We start from the raw sequence: 21,410 nt of genomic DNA on the forward strand, positions 1-21,410 counted from the left end.
CTCTCTCTCTGTCTCCCTCTCTCATGTTCAGGTCGTGTGGGATGCCCCCACCCAGCCGCTGACGGCCTACTCATGCTCAATGGTAATTATGACAATGAGCTACAGTATTTTTTTCTTCTGTCTGTAATACATTACAAAAATCTACATATTTTTGATGAAGACGGGCTGCCTGAAGTTGCTATTCACATTTATGTAACATACTCTTAATATGTTGTGTATTGTAGCATACTTAGATGTCTGTTAGCAATTAGCATCCAGGACCACAAACTTTCTTTTAATCATTATAGTAAAGATTTTGCTGTTTAATTGTTACCGAAATTCTGTTAAATCTTTACAACTTCTGCCTAGTCTCACCTTTCAGAAAGTTAAAGGTTACCTTTGGACCACAATCAATAATTTTAAAGATGTGTTTTATAGATATGTTTTATCATTGAGGCTCCAGTGTATGATGATGCTTCATCTATGTTTCTGAAATACTCTGTTCTTTGGGTTCAAAGGCTTTCATACTTATTAGTCACATTGCTGTGGCTTGGATCTCTTTGCCACTCAAATGTTCTGTCTAAAATTAATTTACGTTGATGCAATGCTTGTTGTTTTTGTGTTATCTTACACATATTTTCCTGTTATTTTTGCATCCGAGTTATAAATGAATAGTTCCACAATGGGCTTTCAGCAATTTAGCATTTTAATTTGATGCAAGGTGAGGTAATCCTGTCTGACCAATCTGCTCACTGCATCCAGACGGAGCATCTGCTAGTAGGGCTCCGTCCATTTTTAGCCAAAGCAACTGAACTCTTGCTCGTTGTGTTTGGCTGGGCTGATATTCGCTACGCTCGGTTTGGATCACAGTCTCTGAAGCTGGGCAGGATTGTGCTTTGCTCTTTTGTGATGACATACTTCAGTAACAGCTGTAGCTTTCTTTTTTGGATAATTGGATCATCATAGATTATACTCCAAAAATAACTGTCATTGTCGCCAAAAGGCTTCATTTTGTTTGCTTTAATCAGTCGAGCATCACTATTGCTATTGCACATATATAGGGATAGTGATCTGAACAAACCACTAAACAGATATATTACACTTACATTTTATGTCTGGTGGACCTCTCATATAGGTACATTGAAGGATCGACCTCAGCCATAGATTATTGGTTTTGGGGATGGACTAGCAGTATAGGTTTTTTTGATGGCCGAAGCCAATACCTTGGAGACCAGAGCAGTCCATATAAAGCAATATATGTGATTACACTATTTAATTCAGAGGTCTTCAACCCTACTTCTGGAGGCCCAAGCTACATCCGGAATTGCATACTCTCTAGTATGTTTGGGTTGAAACTTACTTCACAACCATTAAATAATTATGTTCTGTGGAGCATGAATATCGGTAGTATGAATGAATTTGGATGTTATTGTGCTTTAGTTTTTCAAAGATGTCATCATGCGCAGATCATGGGAGATATGCTGAGTGAACCACATTTCTAAGAAACCTGTTTAATGAACGATGGTTCGTCATGAGAGGATGCCAGCATCAGGGAATGTGCTGACTCTCGTTCAAAAGCATTCAAAACATGTTGTTGAATCTGCCATGTTGTTACTGTCATGTGATCTGCCACCATCAGATGCATCGCTTCACTGCCATTCACAGATCCTCTCCCATGGCTTCGTGGGATAGTGAATGTGCATTCCAGAATCTCAGCAAAAGTAACATCTGGGTACTTTTCACCTACTTTAAAAAAAAATACTATGAATTTGGACTTTCTACTCTTCACATACTGTTTTTTCACCTACTCTAGTTGTATAGTACTACGAAGTCGGCATATTTGGATGCAGTGTCTCGCAGAGTTTTGCTCCAACCCTTATCAAACACACCTGAACCAGCTAATCAATGTCTTGAGGACCACTTGAAAAATCACAGACAGTTGTGTTGAAGCAGGTTGTAAATAAACTGTGCCAGACATTGGGTCTCCAGGAGCAGGGTTTAAGACCTCTAATTTAATCATAAGATAGTAAATCTTCAGCTTCCTTTTAAACTGGGAAGCAAAAAGCTGGGCAAGTGTTACCACATTTTGGAATAACTAATTAGTGAAACAAAAATATTTCACATGTCGCATGTACAAGCAGGCCCGTAGCCAGCCATGAGGTCACTGAGATCCGGACCTCGGTAAATTTCTCATGTTCAAAAATAAAATTTATTCTCTGAATGACTAATTTGCTATTAAACTTGTATTGACATGTATAATTCAGTTTAGACAGTTTGAAAGAATGTTTAGCGTCCGTGGTATGAAAATGATTGCTGTGAGACGCTGGTCACATCTGTTGCCAGATCCAGCTATCTTAAGCATTTTAGGACTTGTCTTTTCCACTTACTTTGACAATAGGTTGCACTTTAGGGTCAGCGATATCTTTATGTTATCTTATTTGCAAAAGATTTGAAATAATTTTGGTTTATTTTTGTTTTTTTCAGTTTTTGTTTGTTTCAATAGCAATATCTGGCAACACTGCATCGCCGGCACTTAAACTGACAGTAATCAAAAAAGCCCATGACAGGTTATTGCTGACAGGATAGCACATGCGGTCAGAAATGTTATCAACGCTGTCAAAACAGTAGCATTTGATACTAGTAGGTTCCAGAATGAAATGAAATACGCAAACACTAACCACGTATAAGTCTTTGCTATGTCATTCAGTAGTTAAATTATTTAATTTAAATTAGATTTTAAACTTATCATCTATATAGCAATGGTTATTAATAAAAACTGGAATAGTAACATGTATTGTTGCATGAATAATAAACAGCTGATAAAATTATCCACTCCTAACTATAGTGAAGTTTTAACAAATGTTGATGCAATAAATAGGCTAGGGTATGATTTAAAAATGATAATCCCTCCAAAACAGAGAAAACCCTCCAAAATAGAGAAAACATCTTTCACACTTTGTGATTATTTTTTCAAAGCCTGGCTACGGCCATGTGTACAAGCTTAGTATGCAGAGTATATGTAGTTGGAAAAATTGGGCTGCATTTGTACAGTAAGCACATACTTTGACGATGACAATATTTGCATCACTTGCACTGTACACAAACCCTAGTGTGCATGTTAAGTAAATTCTGTAAGTTTGTGCTTAAGCATTGGGTTCTCAGTGCTGTCAAAATAAAAATCCTGCTTCCGAAACTTACTGGCCAAACAATGGCGATAATTGAAACTCTTGGTACCGATAGTTTCAATGATTGGTACTGATATTTTCAATTGTCTGTACCGATATTTTCAGTTATCGCCATTGTTGATTGAAAATATTGGTAGTGTGTTGATAGGGTGTCCTATTGTTATTGGTGGTTGCTACTAGCGGTCAACTGATACATCATATCGGTTGACCTCAAGTAGCAACCTCCAATAACAATAAGACACCCTAGCAATACACCGACCAAAACACTTACAACACCTTAACAATAATAAAAACAATTTCTAAAGCCAAAAGTATACTTAGCTTGTCTGCATTCCGCTTCAGCTCGTGTGACATAATTTTCGTCATCAGCATAGTGCACTAATGTCCACGTTAACCAAGGGTGTCCAGTACTGATCCTGGAGGGCCACTATCCTGTACGGTTTAGCTCAAACCCCTGTCAAACTCACCTGAACATGCTAATCAGGGTGCAAAAGAATTACTAGAAGCATCCAGGCAGGTGAGGTATGGGACAAGCTGGAGCTAAACTCTGTATGATGTTGACCCTCCAGGAATGAACTCGAGTTGAACACAGAGTATACCTGGGTCTTCAAGCACCCTGAACACCTGAGCACTGTGGCAGGAAGCCACCACATGCATATCCTTTCATCTTTTTGTGATTTTATACTTTTATTTTATTATCTGCCTTTACAGTTAAATGTAGACCAAAAAGTAGGGACAAAAGAGGGGCAATGGGATTGAGACCAACCTGTCCTGGGGAAAGCATTGTGAGCTAAGTTGATCTTGGAGATCTTTGGTGATAATGGTTCTGCAGTCTACTTATGCTTACAATGCGTTTGAGAAATGCAGGCCTGATCATGTGCATACACATCTCTGACATCTCTGTCTTGTGTGCTGTTGAACTGGTTGTGGAGCTTGTTTGGATCACATGAGCGAGAAGGTCATGTGTTAGTATAGATCACATGATTTTTAAGAGCTTTCACTAATGTTGGTCAGTTGATCCAGTGGAACATGTGCTGTGTGTCATGTGATTATTTGGAGTGACATGTGAAGAGGTTTTCTGGAATATTGTGCTTTTAGGAATACCTTTTAATTCTTGTATATTCATGCATTATTGGAAAACAAAAGTTCTTACTGACCTATCAGTCTTCAGAAAAGACCGGTTTATGCTGGTTTTGATGCTGGTCTGTCTAGGGGTGGGTAGTATATCAATTGTTTAAGTTAAAAAAGGTGCAAAAATTTCAACCTTTTTCAGCCAGTTTGTAGCTACACAGTTTGTAACTACTGCAGCTTTCTAGTACAATCTAATGACAAGCCATAAACTTACGTTTTGGTAAATAGGTTGCAAATTCATATGTTATATTAGGTTTTATTTGTACATTTTATACAACCTGCCCACACCACACCAAGGATTAGGGCTGCAGGTTAATGCTTTCTTATCACAAACTGTGCTGTACGTTTTCCAACAAATCACATTGTATGAATTTGTAGTTAAAATCGGGTTGCCTCTAAATGGTGAAATAGGCTAAAAAGAAAAAACAAAACCTGGAATACTTGTTTTGTTAAGTATTCATGCAAACACAGTTTGTGTCTTGATTGTAAACAGTTGGGAGAAAATTGGATGTTTCAGTACATTGAATCCGTGCATTAGGTCTTAAAGTGACAGCAGCCTAATAAACCTGCTGCTGTCTGTGTACTTATTGTTAATCAAATCCAATCAGCCTATCAAAATTGGTATCAGTTTTACTAGTATCTAAAATTTGGGCATTGTAACAACCTTATTTTCAGCAAGAAATAATTATATCATATACATTCGTCATATCACCATCTGCGTGCTAGTGTCAAGTATACACTGTTGCCTTGATGAACACATCATGATGACCAGCTGTAGTGAATATTTCATCAATAAACATTTGCCTGTATTTACACAATCATGAAAGCTTTCAGTCAGCTGTTTCATAGTGTCCTGTATTGTTTTTGTTCACATGCAGCCAGGAGCTATGGGAGACGACGAGGTAAAATCCACTGTTTGTTACGCTATCTGTGTTAGCATGGCAGTATTCTGTGTATGGTGTATATGGTGTAAGATGCTCTTTGTGAACTCGACATTGACCACTAGCAACAATTTGATGAGTTTATCAATATTATAGAGGCTTACTTGTGTTTTTGAGGCTTATACTGACTGAGAGCCGCAGTTCACTTACAAAACTCACAATTGGAAAGCGTTAAATACAAGAGTGAACAGGGTTCAGTTTGATCCAGTCACTCAAAACACATTCAGAGGTAGCTAGAAACATGCTATGTCAAATGTCCTATTGCACCCTAGACATGAATAACCACTTGTTAATGTAATATATATTAATTACACTAAAATAAGGGCCCTTGATTTGAGACTTTCCTCTATAGTGGTCACCAGAGTTGCATTTGAGATGCGTAATACTGACCAGATCACCCAAGATGGATGTTAATACCAGGCAAAAACAAGTGTCCTCACCTGTCGTTTACTTTTTAACAGGACGTTCCTCCCTCTTCCCCATTGATGACGGTCTTCTAGATGACGGACATGGCAACCAGGGGGTCCTGGGGTCTCCTCACTGTTACCCCCATCAGAACGGGGAGCGCATCGAGAGGTTCTCACGCAAAGTGTTTGTGGGCGGTCTGCCCCCTGACATCGATGAAGGTTTGTTCAAGAGAGCGTTTGAACTGTTACACATGTATTCATGGAGGATTTATGAATTATATGTGATATACCTATATGTGATGTTTAAAATGATGTCAAATTTGGAAAAAAACATTTTTAGAATGTTCATCTCAAGACCCCTCATTTGTTCCCAGTCCTTTGCATTCCTCATTGATGTTTGTGAAAGGAATGCAGAATATATATATATATATATATATATATTATAATAAATTCTAAAATTACATATATTATTGCACTCCATCTATATGTTTTTGAAAGCAGGAATGCATCTTGTTTGTACAACATTTAATATAATATTATATTATATAATATATTGTTTTTTATTATTATATTATATTATATTATTGTACTCCATCTAGATGTTTTTGCATCTTTTGTACACTTTTTTGTACATCTCCTCTCTCTTTGACAATCCAATTAATTTAATAAAAACATGTTATAATAATACATTTTACAATTATATAAAATATTTATATTATATTATAAAACTATTATATAATTAAACTGATAGTTCCAATCCTTTATTGTCTGAGCTGCATTCAAAGCCTATGTTTTGTAGTCATTTTGTTAAACATTACTGAAGAAATTTGTTTGGTGGAAGGACTATTATTTGTCATCAATAAATTAAATTTTTTTTGTTACTTTATGTTTATCTTATAACCTTGCATGCTATATGTAGTAACCATTTTATGAAAGCACTAAGCTGCATGAAGGTGGCAGGTTACTGATAACAGAACGGAGACACATAAACCCTAAAACCTCCACTGAGTGCAGATCTGCAGGCAAAATGGCTGCTTCTGATGAGAGATGCTGGTGTACTGTCATTCGGGGGAGAATTTGAGGAAAATTATTTATATCAGTGAACTTCACCTTCCAGATATATTGAACAGGTTTGCTTAGTGATCAGGGCCACACTGGATTTCCATCAGATTTAACCTCTGATGTTTGATTTTCCCCTGCTTATTCAGATTAAAATCATTACGTATCTATATGAAAAAAGGAACTGCAGCAGTTCCTGTTGCTCTCTGTCTGGTTGTCATGATCTCATCTTTCCCACAGATGAAATCACAAGCAGTTTTCGGCGCTTTGGTCATCTGGTTGTTGATTGGCCACACAAAGCCGAGAGCAAGTCTTACTTTCCACCTAAAGGTACTTCTAGAAAAATGACCACATTCTTAGCAAACACAGCAACAGAAACCTGCATGCGCATACTGTAAAGACTCTATTACTGTTTTTCACATTGTAGAACTATTAGAATTCTCTTTCCATTGTTTTTATAAAGTACATTTTAAGTGTACTAATTTAAATGTTTTACATTGAATGATTGAATATGTAATAATAAATGTGCTCTAGAACTAGCGAGAATCACCCAGTGCCTCTGGTTCTTGAGATCCTTAGTTTTGTTTCATTCAGTCAGAAATCGTATGTTACACCTAGCTGTCATGGTTACAGTGACTGACTGTTGTGAGCTTTTGTCTAGGCTATGCCTTCCTCCTGTTCCAAGAGGAGAGCTCAGTTCAAGCACTGATCGAAGCTTGTCTGGAGGAGGACGGGAAACTCTACCTGTGTGTGTCCAGCCCCACCATCAAAGACAAGCCCGTGAGTCCACACACACATATCACCTTGCAGCCCAAGACTGGTCACCCAGTGAAGCTAAGCAGGGTTGAGCCTGGTCAGTACCTGGATGGGAGACCTCCTGAGAAAACTAGGTTGCTGCTGGAAGAGGTGTTAGTGAGGCCAGCAGGGGGTGCTCACCCTGTGGGTCCTAACGCCCCAGTATAGTGAGGGGGACACTATACTGTCAAAAGCACCGTCTTTCGGATGAGACGTTTAACTGAGGTCCTGACTCTCTGTGGTCATTAAAAATCCCAGGATGTCCTTCGAAAAAGAGTAGGGGTGTAACCCCGGCATCCTGGCCAAATTTGCCCATTGGCCTCTGACCATCATGGCCTCCTAATCATCACCATACACTGATTGGCTGCATCACTCTGTCTCCTCTCCACCAATAAGCTGGTGTGTGGTGGGCGTTCTGGCGCAATATGGCTGCCGTCGCATCATCCAGGTGGATGCTGCACATTGGTGGTGGATGAGGAGATTGCCCCCTTCCATGTAAAGCGCTTTGAGTACCCAGAAAAGCGCTATATAAATGTAACAGATATTATCATTACTATATAATAAGTGTATGTTAGTCAACACATCAAAATAAGTGTCCATCCGTTCTTTTTTTAAATTCCCATAAATCATAAGCAGTGGCTCAGAAAAAGCCATTCGCAGAATCTGTAAAATGTGGCATCAAGCCCCGCCTTCGACTGTTGACAGACACACTTCTTTTGACTGTGATTTTCTGTTTTTATTTTATTGTTTGGGTCATATTAACAGCGTAGACAGCAGTAGGTACTGTATATTACACTGCTGTCACGTAATACACAGATCTAATATAAACATGCAATTTCTTTCGCGACTGTTTAGATTCACAGACATAATCAACTGTTTTGTAACTCATTTGTAACTCATTTGTTTTTAAGTTCAATAAGACATGAAGTGCTTTCAGTGCATTCGCTTCGGATGTGTGCACTCAGGAAACCCTATGTCAGAAGTTTAAACTGAAATGGCTTTAAAACTTTTCAGCGAGATAGACATGATGATCAAAACAAAACAGATGTTTTAAACAGAGTGTCTGAGGTACTGTAAAGACACAGCCTTTCTCTGGAAAAGGCGGTGGGGAGCAGCAGATCATTTGCATTTAAAGAGACATGCAAGAAAACAGCGTGTTTCTGCTCCCGCTCAAAATAGGAATTAATAAATTATCTGGGGGATATTTTGAGCTGAACCTTCACAGACACATTCTGGGGACACCTGAGACTTATATTACATATTGTGAAAAGGGGCATAATTGGTGCCCTTTAAAGCATGACAACATATTATTAAAAATCATGGAAATGTTTTCTTTAATATTGTATTGTAAATTTGAAGTACACTACAAATTCTTTTTTGTGTTGTCATGTATAGTGTGTTTCATATGTGGGATCTATATTTGGTTTTTCAGGTCCAGATTCGTCCGTGGAACCTGAGTGACAGTGATTTTGTGATGGATGGATCTCAGCCACTGGACCCCCGCAAAACCATCTTTGTAGGAGGAGTGCCACGTCCACTGAGAGCTGGTACGCCAAAGACACGACTTGTTGTATTTGTTATAAATCACTGCATGTGATGTACACAATGTGAAGAGATGCCAATTATCACAACAAAGATTCCAAAATTATTTTGCTATTTTCATAACTACTTCAAAAAGTATTAAAAATTTAGTTTTACATTTAAAAAAAAAAAGCCAATGTGTGTAGTAATATATTTTTATATTCAATAGTCTTGATTTTTTTAATTAATTAATTTCATTTTAACTGATGTGAAATTTCCAAATCATGTTCTCCATATGTGTTTTGTATTAAATCCACGTTAATGGTACGTTTCTCTGCAGTGGAGCTGGCCATGATCATGGACCGCTTGTATGGTGGAGTGTGTTACGCAGGTATTGACACTGATCCAGAGCTGAAGTACCCAAAGGGGGCGGGGCGTGTGGCCTTCTCCAATCAGCAGAGCTACATCGCTGCCATCAGCGCCCGATTCGTCCAGCTGCAGCATGGCGACATCGACAAACGGGTAAATAGACAGCACTTACCTGTTTGTTGGAGGCTAGTAACATACAGAATATGTATACTTCTGCATCGAACCTACGCCTATGCATAGCCTGATGTGATAGACCAAAAATGTCACAGCGCGTCAATTCTACATGCCGCTTCTTCTGCTTTTGCCTTGATACTGCAAGTTACACCAGCAACATACCCGTGGACACTGCAGACTAGTGGTCTGCATGTGTAATTATACATCGACGCAGAAAATTGACGCATAGCCTATGGCGTAGATCCGACGCAGAAGTATAAATCAGCCATTAGTGTATCAGTAGGTTATACTGTAGTATGCATACTGTGCATAGTATGCTATTTTTTACTTTTTATTTCCTGTGTACCAAGACACTTGCTAGATTTGACAAAATGTGCAGTATAAGGAAGAACATATGCCACAATGCAGTTTATATTTCAGATTGTGTTAAGAAACATAGTCATAAATGCACACTTATTTTTTTATAACATTATATTATCTCCAAGTAGTTTTATATAAGATTTACATAACACTATAAATGCACATTCAGTACAATTAAGTGGACTTCTTGCATTGCATTGTTGAATATAAATAACTACATGTAATAATTATACCAAATCTCAGTTCCTTTGAATAATAATGTTAAGTAAAACAGTGCTATAAATGTATCATTATTTTGCCCATCACTTTATAGTCCAAGTCATATGCGCAAAATAACTATATCCTGGTCAGCGTTGGGAAGTTACGCTAAAAATATCTTCAACAGTGTAATTAGATTAATATACAGATTACTTTCTCTTTAAAGTATTGCATTACTTATTATTACAAATTACTTTTAAAAACTGATTTTTTTTTTTTTTAAATAAATAAAATTGCATAAATTATTTTTGATCTGACCAAATTATTTAAACAGAGAAGGTTACATAAAAATAAACATACATTTTAATATTAGATATTAAATTTGGATGTTAAATCCATTATTGTTTTATATGGAGTTGTTCTATTAAATATTGTTTAAACTATAGACCAACTCTATATAAAACAATAGTGGATTACTTGAGAAGTAACTGTAATTAAATTTCAGAAAAATGAAGAGTAATCCCTTACTTTACTTTTTCAAGGGAAAAGTAATTAAATTAATTAGCAATGCATTATGCCCGACACTGATCGTGGTATTGTTTAAGTAGCCATATCAGCCGCTGTACTTTACCAGAATTGAAATTAAACAACCATGTTCTGTTATTCATGTGGCACAGGTGGAGGTGAAGCCGTACGTGCTGGACGACCAGCTGTGTGATGAATGTCAGGGGGCACGTTGTGGCGGAAAGTTCGCCCCGTTCTTTTGCGCCAATGTCACCTGCCTGCAGTATTACTGCGAGTTCTGCTGGGCAAACATCCACTCGCGCGCCGGCCGCGAGTTCCACAAGCCGCTGGTCAAAGAGGGAGCCGACCGTCCCCGGCAGATCCACTTCCGCTGGAACTGAAGACGGGGACTCCAGGACCGCCGGGAACGGCAGCATGCAAGACGAGGCAGAAACAACACATCTGCCGCGGGAAAAAAAAGATGCTTAGTTTGGCCCCTGAACCCAAGCTGTCAGTATAGAGTGCATAACCGTATACAGTATATAGAGAATATATATGACTATAAATATATAAATATATCTTTATCTTTTGTAGCAGCCAGAAACACTACAAGCCTCAGTTTATTTCACCAAACCACTTCTTTCTCCTCCTTCCCTGTACATCTCAGGCTCGGAACAGAGTTTTTGTGGTACGTTCGTGTTTTTTAAAAAGGAGATTAAGAAAAAAAAAAGAGATAGATTTTTTTTGTAGTTTTTTCAAATTATTTTTATATCTGAGATTTAAAAAGTAGAAATGAGAATGTTTTCGCTTGGGGGGGCAGCCTGTCTATTCTGTTCATTCGTTCTGTCCGTCGTGTGTCCGTCTGCTGCTAAATCCCCCCCTAGTGGGCAAAGTGCGCAATTGTCTCTGGAAAACCCTTGATGACGTAATCTCTGATGCCTGCCCTGGATCTCGAACCAAAGGTAGCAAAACACGCGGCCTGAAAACGAGAATTTTGCCGCGGAATATACTGAAAATAAAATAAAATAGTAAGAGTAATATTTCCCCCCCCCTTGATGTTTCGCTCCAATGTGCTCTTAGCAGGAATAGGAATTATTCAATAACGAATTACTGAGACTTTCCATTTTCCACTGGTAAAAAAAAGACAATACCTCAGAATATTAATCTGGCTTGTTATTGCTCTACTCTTGCAATTTAATCACAAGCTATAGAAGAAGCTTTGCTGCTATATAGGATATAACGAATAGATAGTGTCGGTGTTCAATGTAATGCCATTGTGACGTCACTGACGATGTCATACACAGAAATGCAGTCCGTTCCCTCTCGCACGGCATGGCCGATCGTCGCCATGAAAACACAGAATGTGAAAATTTACGTGCATGTTTGTGGCTGTACATCATTTGCATGCAGTGTAAAGGTTACCAGCACATATTAGAAAGAAAAATACACAAACAAAATATATCAACGATAAACAGAGGAATTTATGTAGCATGAGGTGAAAAAAGGTGAGACACTTAGATATATAAGATAATCAATACTAATAACGAAAGGAAAAAAAAAATCAGTGTGAAATTCTTCGTAAAACCTTTGCATGCGTTGTTGTGATGATTCCTTTACGAACTTATTACGAAAGAAGTGACGTTAGTTTTTAGAGTAGTGAGTTCTGCCATTTTGTAACTCGATAATTAGTCAAGAGACGGTGTGCTGTCCTGTGGTTTTTGTGTCTCGTCTTCGTGCCGTGTGAGTCTAGTTATGAATCGAGGATTCAGTTCTACGATCTAGAGGATCGTCTCTTGACATTTAACCTTTGCCCTTCCTGAACACCCCTGAATGCCACCCCTCGTATTCCGATAGAGCGCAGGACTTTGATATGTGTAGTTCGTAGGAATTCGCGAAGGAATCGTACCCGTGGTCGTTGTCTGTGCATGGTGGGCGGAGCCTAGCGCCGCATTTCGTAGTTTAATCTCCGGACGAAATCTATCGGTAAGAACAGACCTAAAGAAAAGAGAGGAGGGAGATGTCACGAAAGGAACCCTGCCGCGAATATTTTTGTAGCGTTTGCGTTTTCGCTCTGATCAGTCTTATGGACAATCTCAACAGAAGCAATGGCCGCTGGTGCCGCGACGTCGTTCGGTACTGTACCGCTCTTTCTGTCTGTCTGTCGTTCTTTTTGCACTCTATATATTCTTGAGTTCTCGGGTTTGGTGCACTTGTCGTACTGTCGAGTTTGTGTATGTGATTTAACCTTTCAAGTGTCAACAGTGAGCTGAGATTGTGTTTATTTATTGTGTATATGTGTGTATTTATTTGTCGACGTGTCGCCTGTTTCCAGACTCTCGAGGACACGTGATGCACTACCTTTTCGATTCCTCTCCTCTCTTTTCTCCTCTTAGAGAACCAATCCCTCTTTTCCTGTCATTTGGAGTCGAACACAAAACAGTCTCTTTGATTTTGTATCACATCACCTTTTTTTGTATACTATTTGATTGTGGAAGAATTGCGACCTATTTTAAGTCTATTGGATAATTTAAATATCTTTATTTTTTTTGCATAGTAACTTATTTGATTGTGTAAGACGCTGGACCCAGATTCTATTTAAGCGATGACGGCGATCTGCCGTGTATTCGGAGTTAGTAGCGAAGGCGTTCCTGGGAGCTAAACAAGATGGCCGCTGCATCGTTATCATCATCGGCGTCTTTCTCTCTGTTGGTGACGAGTAGCGCGCTCCATTTTCCGTGTTCAACACTGTTGCTTCGTACGTGTATGTGTGGGTTTTCATTGTCGTCGTCGTTTTGAAAAATCATATTTATTTGACTATTTTTGTAGACAGATAACTATTTGATTTAAATTGTATTTTTCTATTTCCTCTCTCACTTGATTTGCCCACGTATTTATGGTTACGTTCACACGCAGCATCGCGCTGGAAGACGCAAAAGGCCGTTTCTTGAATCATCCGTACAGTTGTGTGTGTGAGTGAGTGTGTGTATACGAATCTATTTATGTATTATTGCTTAGCACACATCGATTTGATTACTGTTTAAGTTGGTCGTGTATTTAATTTGAAGGAAGGAAGCATTGAGGGTTCTACTATGTTCATGGAAAACACTTGAGACTCTCCCTGGTTAGATGGAGGGGTATCAGCCCTCCCCTCACTGATACTCAGAAACTTGAATATAACACATTTTGAAAGGCTTACTAACCTCGAATCTGTGTTGTGACGTGCAATACTGTTTCTAATGTTTGTATAAAAAGTGAGAATTGCAGTGTATACCTTTTTAATGCAGATTTATTTTTTTCATTGCATATTTTGCAAATTTCTGATTCACAGTGTCATTTTTTACTGTCAGAAAAGATGAAACCCCTTTTTTTCATTGCAACTATTTTTAAATCCAGATATCTTTGTACTGATGTAAATGATTGTAGTTATTTTGGATAGTGTTTTGCTAACAAAAAGGAGAAACTTTTTCATGCATATTTCTATTTCTTTTTGTTTGTTGGTTTGTTTTTGTTTTATTTTTTATTTCACTCTAATAGTAGCAAAATATTTGGGATAATTTTTCATATTATATGTCATTAATATTATTTTGTATTTTTATGTGGAAATATATGAATATATAATTTTATGATGCTAACTGCTAAAATATTATTTTAATTTGAATTATTTTTAAAGCTAAAATCTTTGTAATATTGTTAATGTTCTAGTTTCTAAATCAAGTTTGTGTATAGATTCAAACAAGTGGTTTATGAAGTGTTCAGACTGTAATTATTACTGAATGGCTCTTTGATATGCAAACTGAATATCATGTTGTTCCTTATTTTGATTTGTTTTGTATTTAAATGGGGTGTTGATTACAATCTTTTCTTTCATTTCCTGAATAAAGACCCATTCTGTTCAGACACAAGCCACGTCTCAGCTGTATTCTTTTGTATGAAGTATCTGTAGTTAGCTTGGTCTGGGTTTTTTATTGGTTTTCTTACATTTAGTGAGAAATTGTATTAGTTGTGAGTAATTTGAACAGAGGAGAAAACAACAACTAACTCTTCTTTATTACTTGATATGCTACATATAAACCAACGTTTAACTGTTTGATTTCATTTATTTATTTTTTTCAAACTCAAATAAGTGGTATGATGGAGCACCTCAATTTAAAAACTGGTGGCACCCATGCACACACTGGCTTAGGCAAATAAAATGAGCAGTATGGAAATGATGTTCAACTAAAAATATGGGTGTGTTGTGTAAATGTAGACATTAGGATCATTTAAGGCGTCTGGAAAAACATTGCCATGAGTGAGTCAAGTGAAACCAAAGATAATGTCACATCCAGCCATAAGGACAAAAACAGAGGCAGCTGTTCTTCTACTGAACCACAAACATTCAATCAAGCCGAAAGGTATGCTATGTTTGTTTATTTATTGCTTATTAAAAAAAGTCTCTGCATGTATTTGTTATTTTGATCACTTTACACTCTAATAGTTTGAATAGATAATAATGTTTCAATAGTTTTTTGTTCAGTTCCTGATCTTGACTTGATTCCCTGAATGTTTTTGTAGTGTTGAGGTTCATCAGCAGAAGAGAGCTGCCTCTCCAGTGTTTAGCCAGGTTTCTACGAAGAGTGATGCATCAATGGATCCTCCAGTTAAATTCCAGCAGGAAGATCAAAGGTGACGACTTTGTGCGACTTTCTCATCATAGACCAATATTCATTCATTTCATCCATTTTAGTTGGGAGCCTTGAATATGGAATTATTACTATGATTTCTATGAGTAATATTTACCAAGTGACCTTTAGTCATTCAAGCTGTACGTTTTATCAGCATTAAACCCATGTCTTTGTGTTATTTGTGACATGCCATACCAGTTGAGCTGCACATAATTGTTTTTCCTTACACCGTATGATGACATTCTTCCTTTATATATGAATTAGGCAGTTCAGCTTATAAATTACTGTATGTTCTGTTCTGTCAAAGTCTGCCGGGAGATTGGCCTGGATCGTGTGCCCACACCCATGTGTCTGTTCAGAGCAACTGGTCAATGGAGCCACCAACTAATCTCCATATGGTTGATTCTCCCATCCAACAACAGTATGTCAGGGCTTGTTTTCTTAAAAACCTGATTAATTTGCCTGATTCGTTTTTTATTAATATTCAATTTGAATACTTAGTTCTGAATGCAGAGAGCAACCCACAGAATTGCACCAACAATCGACCCCAAAGACACAAATAGCTCTCGCTACTATTTTGCAGGTTAGCTATTTCTTATGTTTTACATCATTTGCATTTGAAAGAAGAGTAAAATAATCAATAAAATGTATCTTTTCCATCTTAGCAACTTCAACACAATGTGATCACTTTTGTGAAAAAGGAACTGAGAACAATCAACAGCGTTTTGAACCCTGATCTCTCTGAGTGTACAGACAGTCCACCAGATAAAGGAGACAAATGTGCTCTTGAAGCCAAAGAAGCAACTGTCAAAATCACATTACATATTTTGAAGTGTATGAAGGAGCAAAGCCTCTTTGACAAATTACTTCAATGTTAGTATGTGTATATGGGTACAACATACCGCACTGAAAAATAACTATACTAAAATGTATTCAATATACGTACATTTATTTCATTCTAAGTATACAATAAATACATTTACATATTTGTGTACTTAATAAAAAAATACCTTGCTATTCTACTTTTAGTATACTAACTGGTATACTTAAAGTCTGCTAAATTGGAACAACTAATTTTGTACTTAATTGTGCCGAAGTAGTGCTGATGTCCAACTAAAGATATACTGAAGTATATTTGATTGTGCTAAAGTGGAGCTATTGCAAGTATACTTCAGGTACACTTTATGTATTTAAAGACTGATATTATTCAAAGACCATACAATCCTTATTAATAGTGACATTAAAACACATTTTAGGCTTAGCCAAAAATATATATTTAGCCAGCGTATATTTGAAGGTATTGCTAAGCAAGGAAATTCATCCCTTCTCAACAAGATCTACACAGAGCTCTACATCACAGAAGGAGGGATCGGAGAAGTCAATAATGAGCATGAGGTGAGACAGATTGAGACAGCATCTTGGATGCCGGAGACACAGGAAACACCAATCAAATACAATGACATCTTTAAAGCCTTACCTGGACAAAACAAACCCATCAGAACTGTGCTGACCAAAGGAGTCGCTGGCATTGGAAAAACGGTCTCTGTGCAGAAGTTCGTTCTGGACTGGGCTGAAGGAAAAGCCAACCAAGATGTTCATTTCGTGTTTCCATTGCTTTTTCGAGAGCTGGATTTGATTGGCAAAGGGCAGTACACACTGGAGCAACTTGTTTATTTGTTCTTCAGAGAAATTGAAGGATTCAATCTTTCAAACTTTGAGAACTACAATGTCATATTCATCTTTAATGGTTTGGATGAGTGTCGATTGCCTCTTGATTTTAGGAACAATAAAAGGTGCTCTGATTTAACAGAACCAGCCTCTGTGGATGTGCTGCTAAACAATCTCATCGAGGGGAATCTGCTTCCTTTAGCGCTCCTCTGGATCACCTCTCGGCCAGTAGCAGCCAGTCAGATCCCTCCTGAGTGTGTTGACCAGATGACAGAGGTACGAGGGTTCAATGACCCTCAGAAGGATGAATATTTCAGGAAGAAAACACTTGATCAGTCTGGCTAGTAGAATCATCTCACACATGAAATCATCAAGGAGCCTCTACATCATGTGTCACATCCCAGTCTTCTGCTGGATTTCAGCCACTGTTCTAGAGAAGATGATGAGTGACAAAGAGAGTTATGAGATCCCCAAGTCTCTAACTGAAATGTACACACATTTCCTGATCTTCCAGACATTACAGATGAACGATAAGTACAAGGAACTACATCACTTGGATCCACACAACATCCTGTCGCTTGGAAAACTGGCTTTCCAGCAACTGAGGAAATGTTTTGTGATCTTCTATGAAGAAGACCTGTTGGAGTGTGGCATTGATGTCAAGGATGCATCACTATATTCAGGACTTTTCACCCAGATCTTCAGAGAGGAGTTTGGCCTGTACCAAAGGAAGGTTTTTTGTTTTGTGCATCTGAGTTTCCAAGAGTATCTTGCAGCTTTGTTTGTTCACGTTCACTGGTTTACAACTCAAAAGCCCAATAGTGATGAATTTAAGATACCAGTCCAAGACACGGACTTCAGAGAGCTCTGAATGGATTAATCTCTGTTTGACCTACACAAGAGTGCTGTAAATCAGGCTTTAAAGTCAAAGAATGGGCACTTTGACCTTTTCCTCCGCTTCCTCCTCGGCCTTTCACAGGAGCGCAGTGAGACCTTGTTTCACCACCTTTCAATACAAATAGGACACATCACAACTGGCAATGAGAACACAGTCGCATACATAAAAAAGTGTCTTTTCAAGCTTCATCCCGTTATCAAAGCCAGTCGGGCTGCCATGTAGGTGCCATGAAACGTTTCATTTCAAAATAAAGGTACAGTTCAAAATAAAGGTTTGTCTTATCATTTTTAGATTGTCCTCATGTAAACTGACGAAGAAAAGCTGTTCAGCTTTGGCTGCTGTTCTCGAGTCCAATCCCAATGTCCTGAGAGAACGGGACATGAGTTTCAATGAGCTTGCAGACAGTGGGGTGAAAAGTCTCTGCTCTGGGCTGAGGAGTCCACGTTGCAAACTACAGTCGCTAAAGTACATTTTTGCCTCTATCTTATTCAAATCTAACACATTTCACAGATATCATAATACAGGTGGTAAATGGCTATCCCTCTCCATTGTATTCTTCTAGGCTGGAGTTTTGTGGACTCAGAAGAGACAGCTGTTCAGCTCTTGTTGCTGCTCTTAAGTCAAACCCATCACATCTTAAGGAGCTGGACCTGAGCTACAATAACATTGGAAATGACGCAGCAACCTGGCTTTTGGGTTTAGTGCCTGACTGTGGACTGGAGAGGTCTTTAATTTTTTTCAGTGACTTAGTGAATATTGATATGGTAGTTATTAGCTTAGTTCAAGGATAAAAATCCTTTGGCCAAATTCCTTCTCTCAGTAATCCTTCATGGAAGTCACAAAACTCATCTTTGGGTGGGTTTGATCCATGCCCAGCTGACCAATTGGTTGTGCACTAAATGATGCAGAAGATACGTTAATTTGCTCAACCCTGTGGTAACATGGCACAACACTGCACAGAACTATTTGACTTCTCAAACGGCTAAAACAGAGCTAGTAGAGTTGATGCCTATATTGCTAGAATTGCTCAACAGAATTCAACAGATATTCATTTTCACTTGCAGGCTTTCAAGTTGTGGGATCAAAAAGGAGGCCTGTGCTTTCCTCACATCTGCTCTGAGTTCAAAACCCTGCCAACTTAAGAAACTGACTTGCAAACCCAAACTGTAACCTTGAAGAGTTGAGGTAGGTGTGCAATGATCTTATCTGTGGAAAATGCCTATTTGTCTGCTTGTACTGTTTAGGGGCCAAGAAGGTGTGCAGGTAACTACTGTATTTGTTAAAGGTAAAGTGTATAACTTTTCTGGTTAGGAGTCCAGTCAAATTAAAAAAGTTAAAGTTGGTTCTCTCACACGGGAGAGTCTCTATCCCTGTAAGGCAGTGTTTCCCAAACCTGGTACTGGAGTACCCCCTAATGGTACACATTTTGAATGTCTCTGTCATCTGACACATCCATTTCAGAACTTTAAGTCCCTACTAGGGACATCACGATACCAAAAATCTAGTAGTTGGTATCGGTACCACTAAAAGTACCACTGAAAAGTCGATACCACTAAAAAAATAGCAATAATACTTAAACATTAACTCCTTTATTTAACACTAGTGGCACTTTGGCCTTGAAATAATACACACACACACACACACACACACACACACACACTTATACTCTGAATGCAAGCTTTAGTTTAAATTCACTGGCATATAGGCAGGCCGAAAATATTTTTTTAAAACATTCATAAACAACAATTATTTAAAGCAGTAATATTAGCCAATAATGAACACGCAGTAAGCTGTCAGACAGTGTGTGTTTGTGATCATGCGAAGCGCTTGGGCTTTCAGAGCTGTGTGCTCTCATTTAAATCTCACACAATCATATTCATATCTCGTCGCCTCTTCCATGTGTAAATCTTTAGAACACTTTGGTGTATTGAAATTCATTACCAAGATTTATTCTTTTTTTTCCAGATTAGAGAGATGTAATTTTACATCTAAGAGTTGTGGGCTGGGTCTGCAGAATACTCGTCTCAAAGTTCTAGATCTTTCTGACAATGACGTGCAGGATTCTGGGATGAAGCAGCTCATGAACTCACTGAAGGATCCATCCTGTAAACTTGAGAAATTAAGGTTGTGCTTCATTTATTACATTTCCACAGCACTTGATTGGAGTGTTTGAGAGCAGACTTTGTGTAAAACTGAAAATATATTTTGCTGTGAGAATTCTATTTGATCAACTTTTATCCAACATAAAATTAACCTAACATGAGAAGTAGCAGAAATAAACTTAATTTTTAACTAAAGTAATTACAAATATATATATATATATATATATATATATATATATATATATATATATATATATATATATAAAACTACATTTTGTGTGCAGTCCTGTTAATTTTTAGTTTTACCCCCTTAGCTTGTTAAATAAAATTTACTGTAAGTTAATCAAGTTTATTTACTGTAAGTTGACTTAACTTGCTTAAAAAGTTAGATATCTTGTCATATGTACTCATGCTGATTGATTTATGAACTCCCACATAAAAGGTTTTAAATATGTTTGATTATCACTGATTATCATAGAATCATAACTAAAACTTTTGCCATATTCTCCAGGCTGTCGTGTTGCAGACTGACAGATAAGGGTTTCTCATCTCTGGCTTCAGCTCTGAGATCAAACCCCTCTGCATTATTCCAGTGCATCAATTTCCCAGGATGCACTGGAATAATGCAGCTTTTTACGGCCCTTGGAGAAAACAGTGCTCTCAAAAAACTGTGGTCAGTATTTCCCAAAGGCAAAAGTATAATTTGTGAATGTTGAGGAAATGAGAATGGCTGGGTGCACCAAAGATATAAAGTAAAATGATTACACTTTTATGAATTATAATTGTTCTAGATTCTTTATCCCTGCAGTCTGGACTCTTGTGACCTCACTCCAGACATGTGTGGTTTAGCAGCTACAGGTCTAAGCCAAAACTTAAACCTGAAGGAGCTGAACCTAAGCAACAACAACCTAAAAGATAAAGGTGTCCGATTGCTCTGTTTTGGACTACAGGAAGGCAGCTGTGCAATGAAGACTTTAAAGTAAGGTCAAATAATCATTTACAAAATTTCTAACAAACAGAGAATGCAGATTTAGGAATGCAAAAAAAATTCAGGCAGTTGTGGTAACTTTTTCATCTGTTTTCATTTTAGATTATCCAACTGTGGTCTCACTGACAGCAGCTGTCAATACTTGGCTTCAGTTATTAATCAGTCTGTATCTATTGAGCTGGACCTGAGCAGAAACACCATCAGCCAGCAGGCGGAGCAGTTTCTGAGTTCAATATCAATCATCAATCTTTTATTCTAGATCATACTGTAGTTCCACATTTCTGTAGGTAAATAGGAAAGTTTAGGATCTTCAACAATTTGTGCAGACTGTGGAAATTAATGTGTGGTTGGTGGGGGAAGACTGTGTTCATGAACTGGAATAGAATGTAAAAAGAATGGAATGAGAATTAGAAGACAACATAAAATATAAAAACTGCAGTTTGTGCAGCAGTTTCATTTGATAAATT

The 21,410-nt window shown here is 37.8% G+C and overlaps 1 protein-coding gene and 1 pseudogene across 2 annotated transcripts in view; both read left to right on the forward strand.

The window, feature by feature from the left end:
* LOC306860993 (cytoplasmic polyadenylation element-binding protein 2-like) overlaps positions 1–14,517 on the forward strand; it is a gene marked incomplete at its 5' end in the record, with an annotated part of 32,449 nt that extends 17,932 nt beyond the window's left edge. The window contains 8 exons of the mRNA XM_079403038.1: positions 32–82; positions 5,174–5,197; positions 5,698–5,862; positions 6,943–7,032; positions 7,364–7,482; positions 8,930–9,044; positions 9,359–9,540; positions 10,797–14,517. Coding sequence (XP_079259164.1) covers positions 32–82; positions 5,174–5,197; positions 5,698–5,862; positions 6,943–7,032; positions 7,364–7,482; positions 8,930–9,044; positions 9,359–9,540; positions 10,797–11,024 — 974 coding nt within the window. The 3' untranslated portion in view covers positions 11,025–14,517. The remainder of the gene's footprint in view (positions 1–31; positions 83–5,173; positions 5,198–5,697; positions 5,863–6,942; positions 7,033–7,363; positions 7,483–8,929; positions 9,045–9,358; positions 9,541–10,796) is intronic.
* A 393-nt stretch (positions 14,518–14,910) lies between these two features.
* LOC306860486 (NACHT, LRR and PYD domains-containing protein 12-like) lies at positions 14,911–21,202 on the forward strand (annotated as a pseudogene). The gene is made up of 12 exons: positions 14,911–15,017; positions 15,178–15,288; positions 15,595–15,712; positions 15,953–16,164; positions 16,568–18,071; positions 18,145–18,318; positions 18,416–18,577; positions 18,918–19,038; positions 19,819–19,977; positions 20,467–20,628; positions 20,764–20,934; positions 21,046–21,202. The product of its transcript is annotated as an NACHT, LRR and PYD domains-containing protein 12-like (transcript).
* Positions 21,203–21,410: the final 208 nt, after the last annotated feature.

Source organism: Barbus barbus, assembly GCF_936440315.1.
Source record: "Barbus barbus genome assembly, chromosome: 41".
NCBI lineage: Eukaryota > Metazoa > Chordata > Actinopteri > Cypriniformes > Cyprinidae > Barbus > Barbus barbus.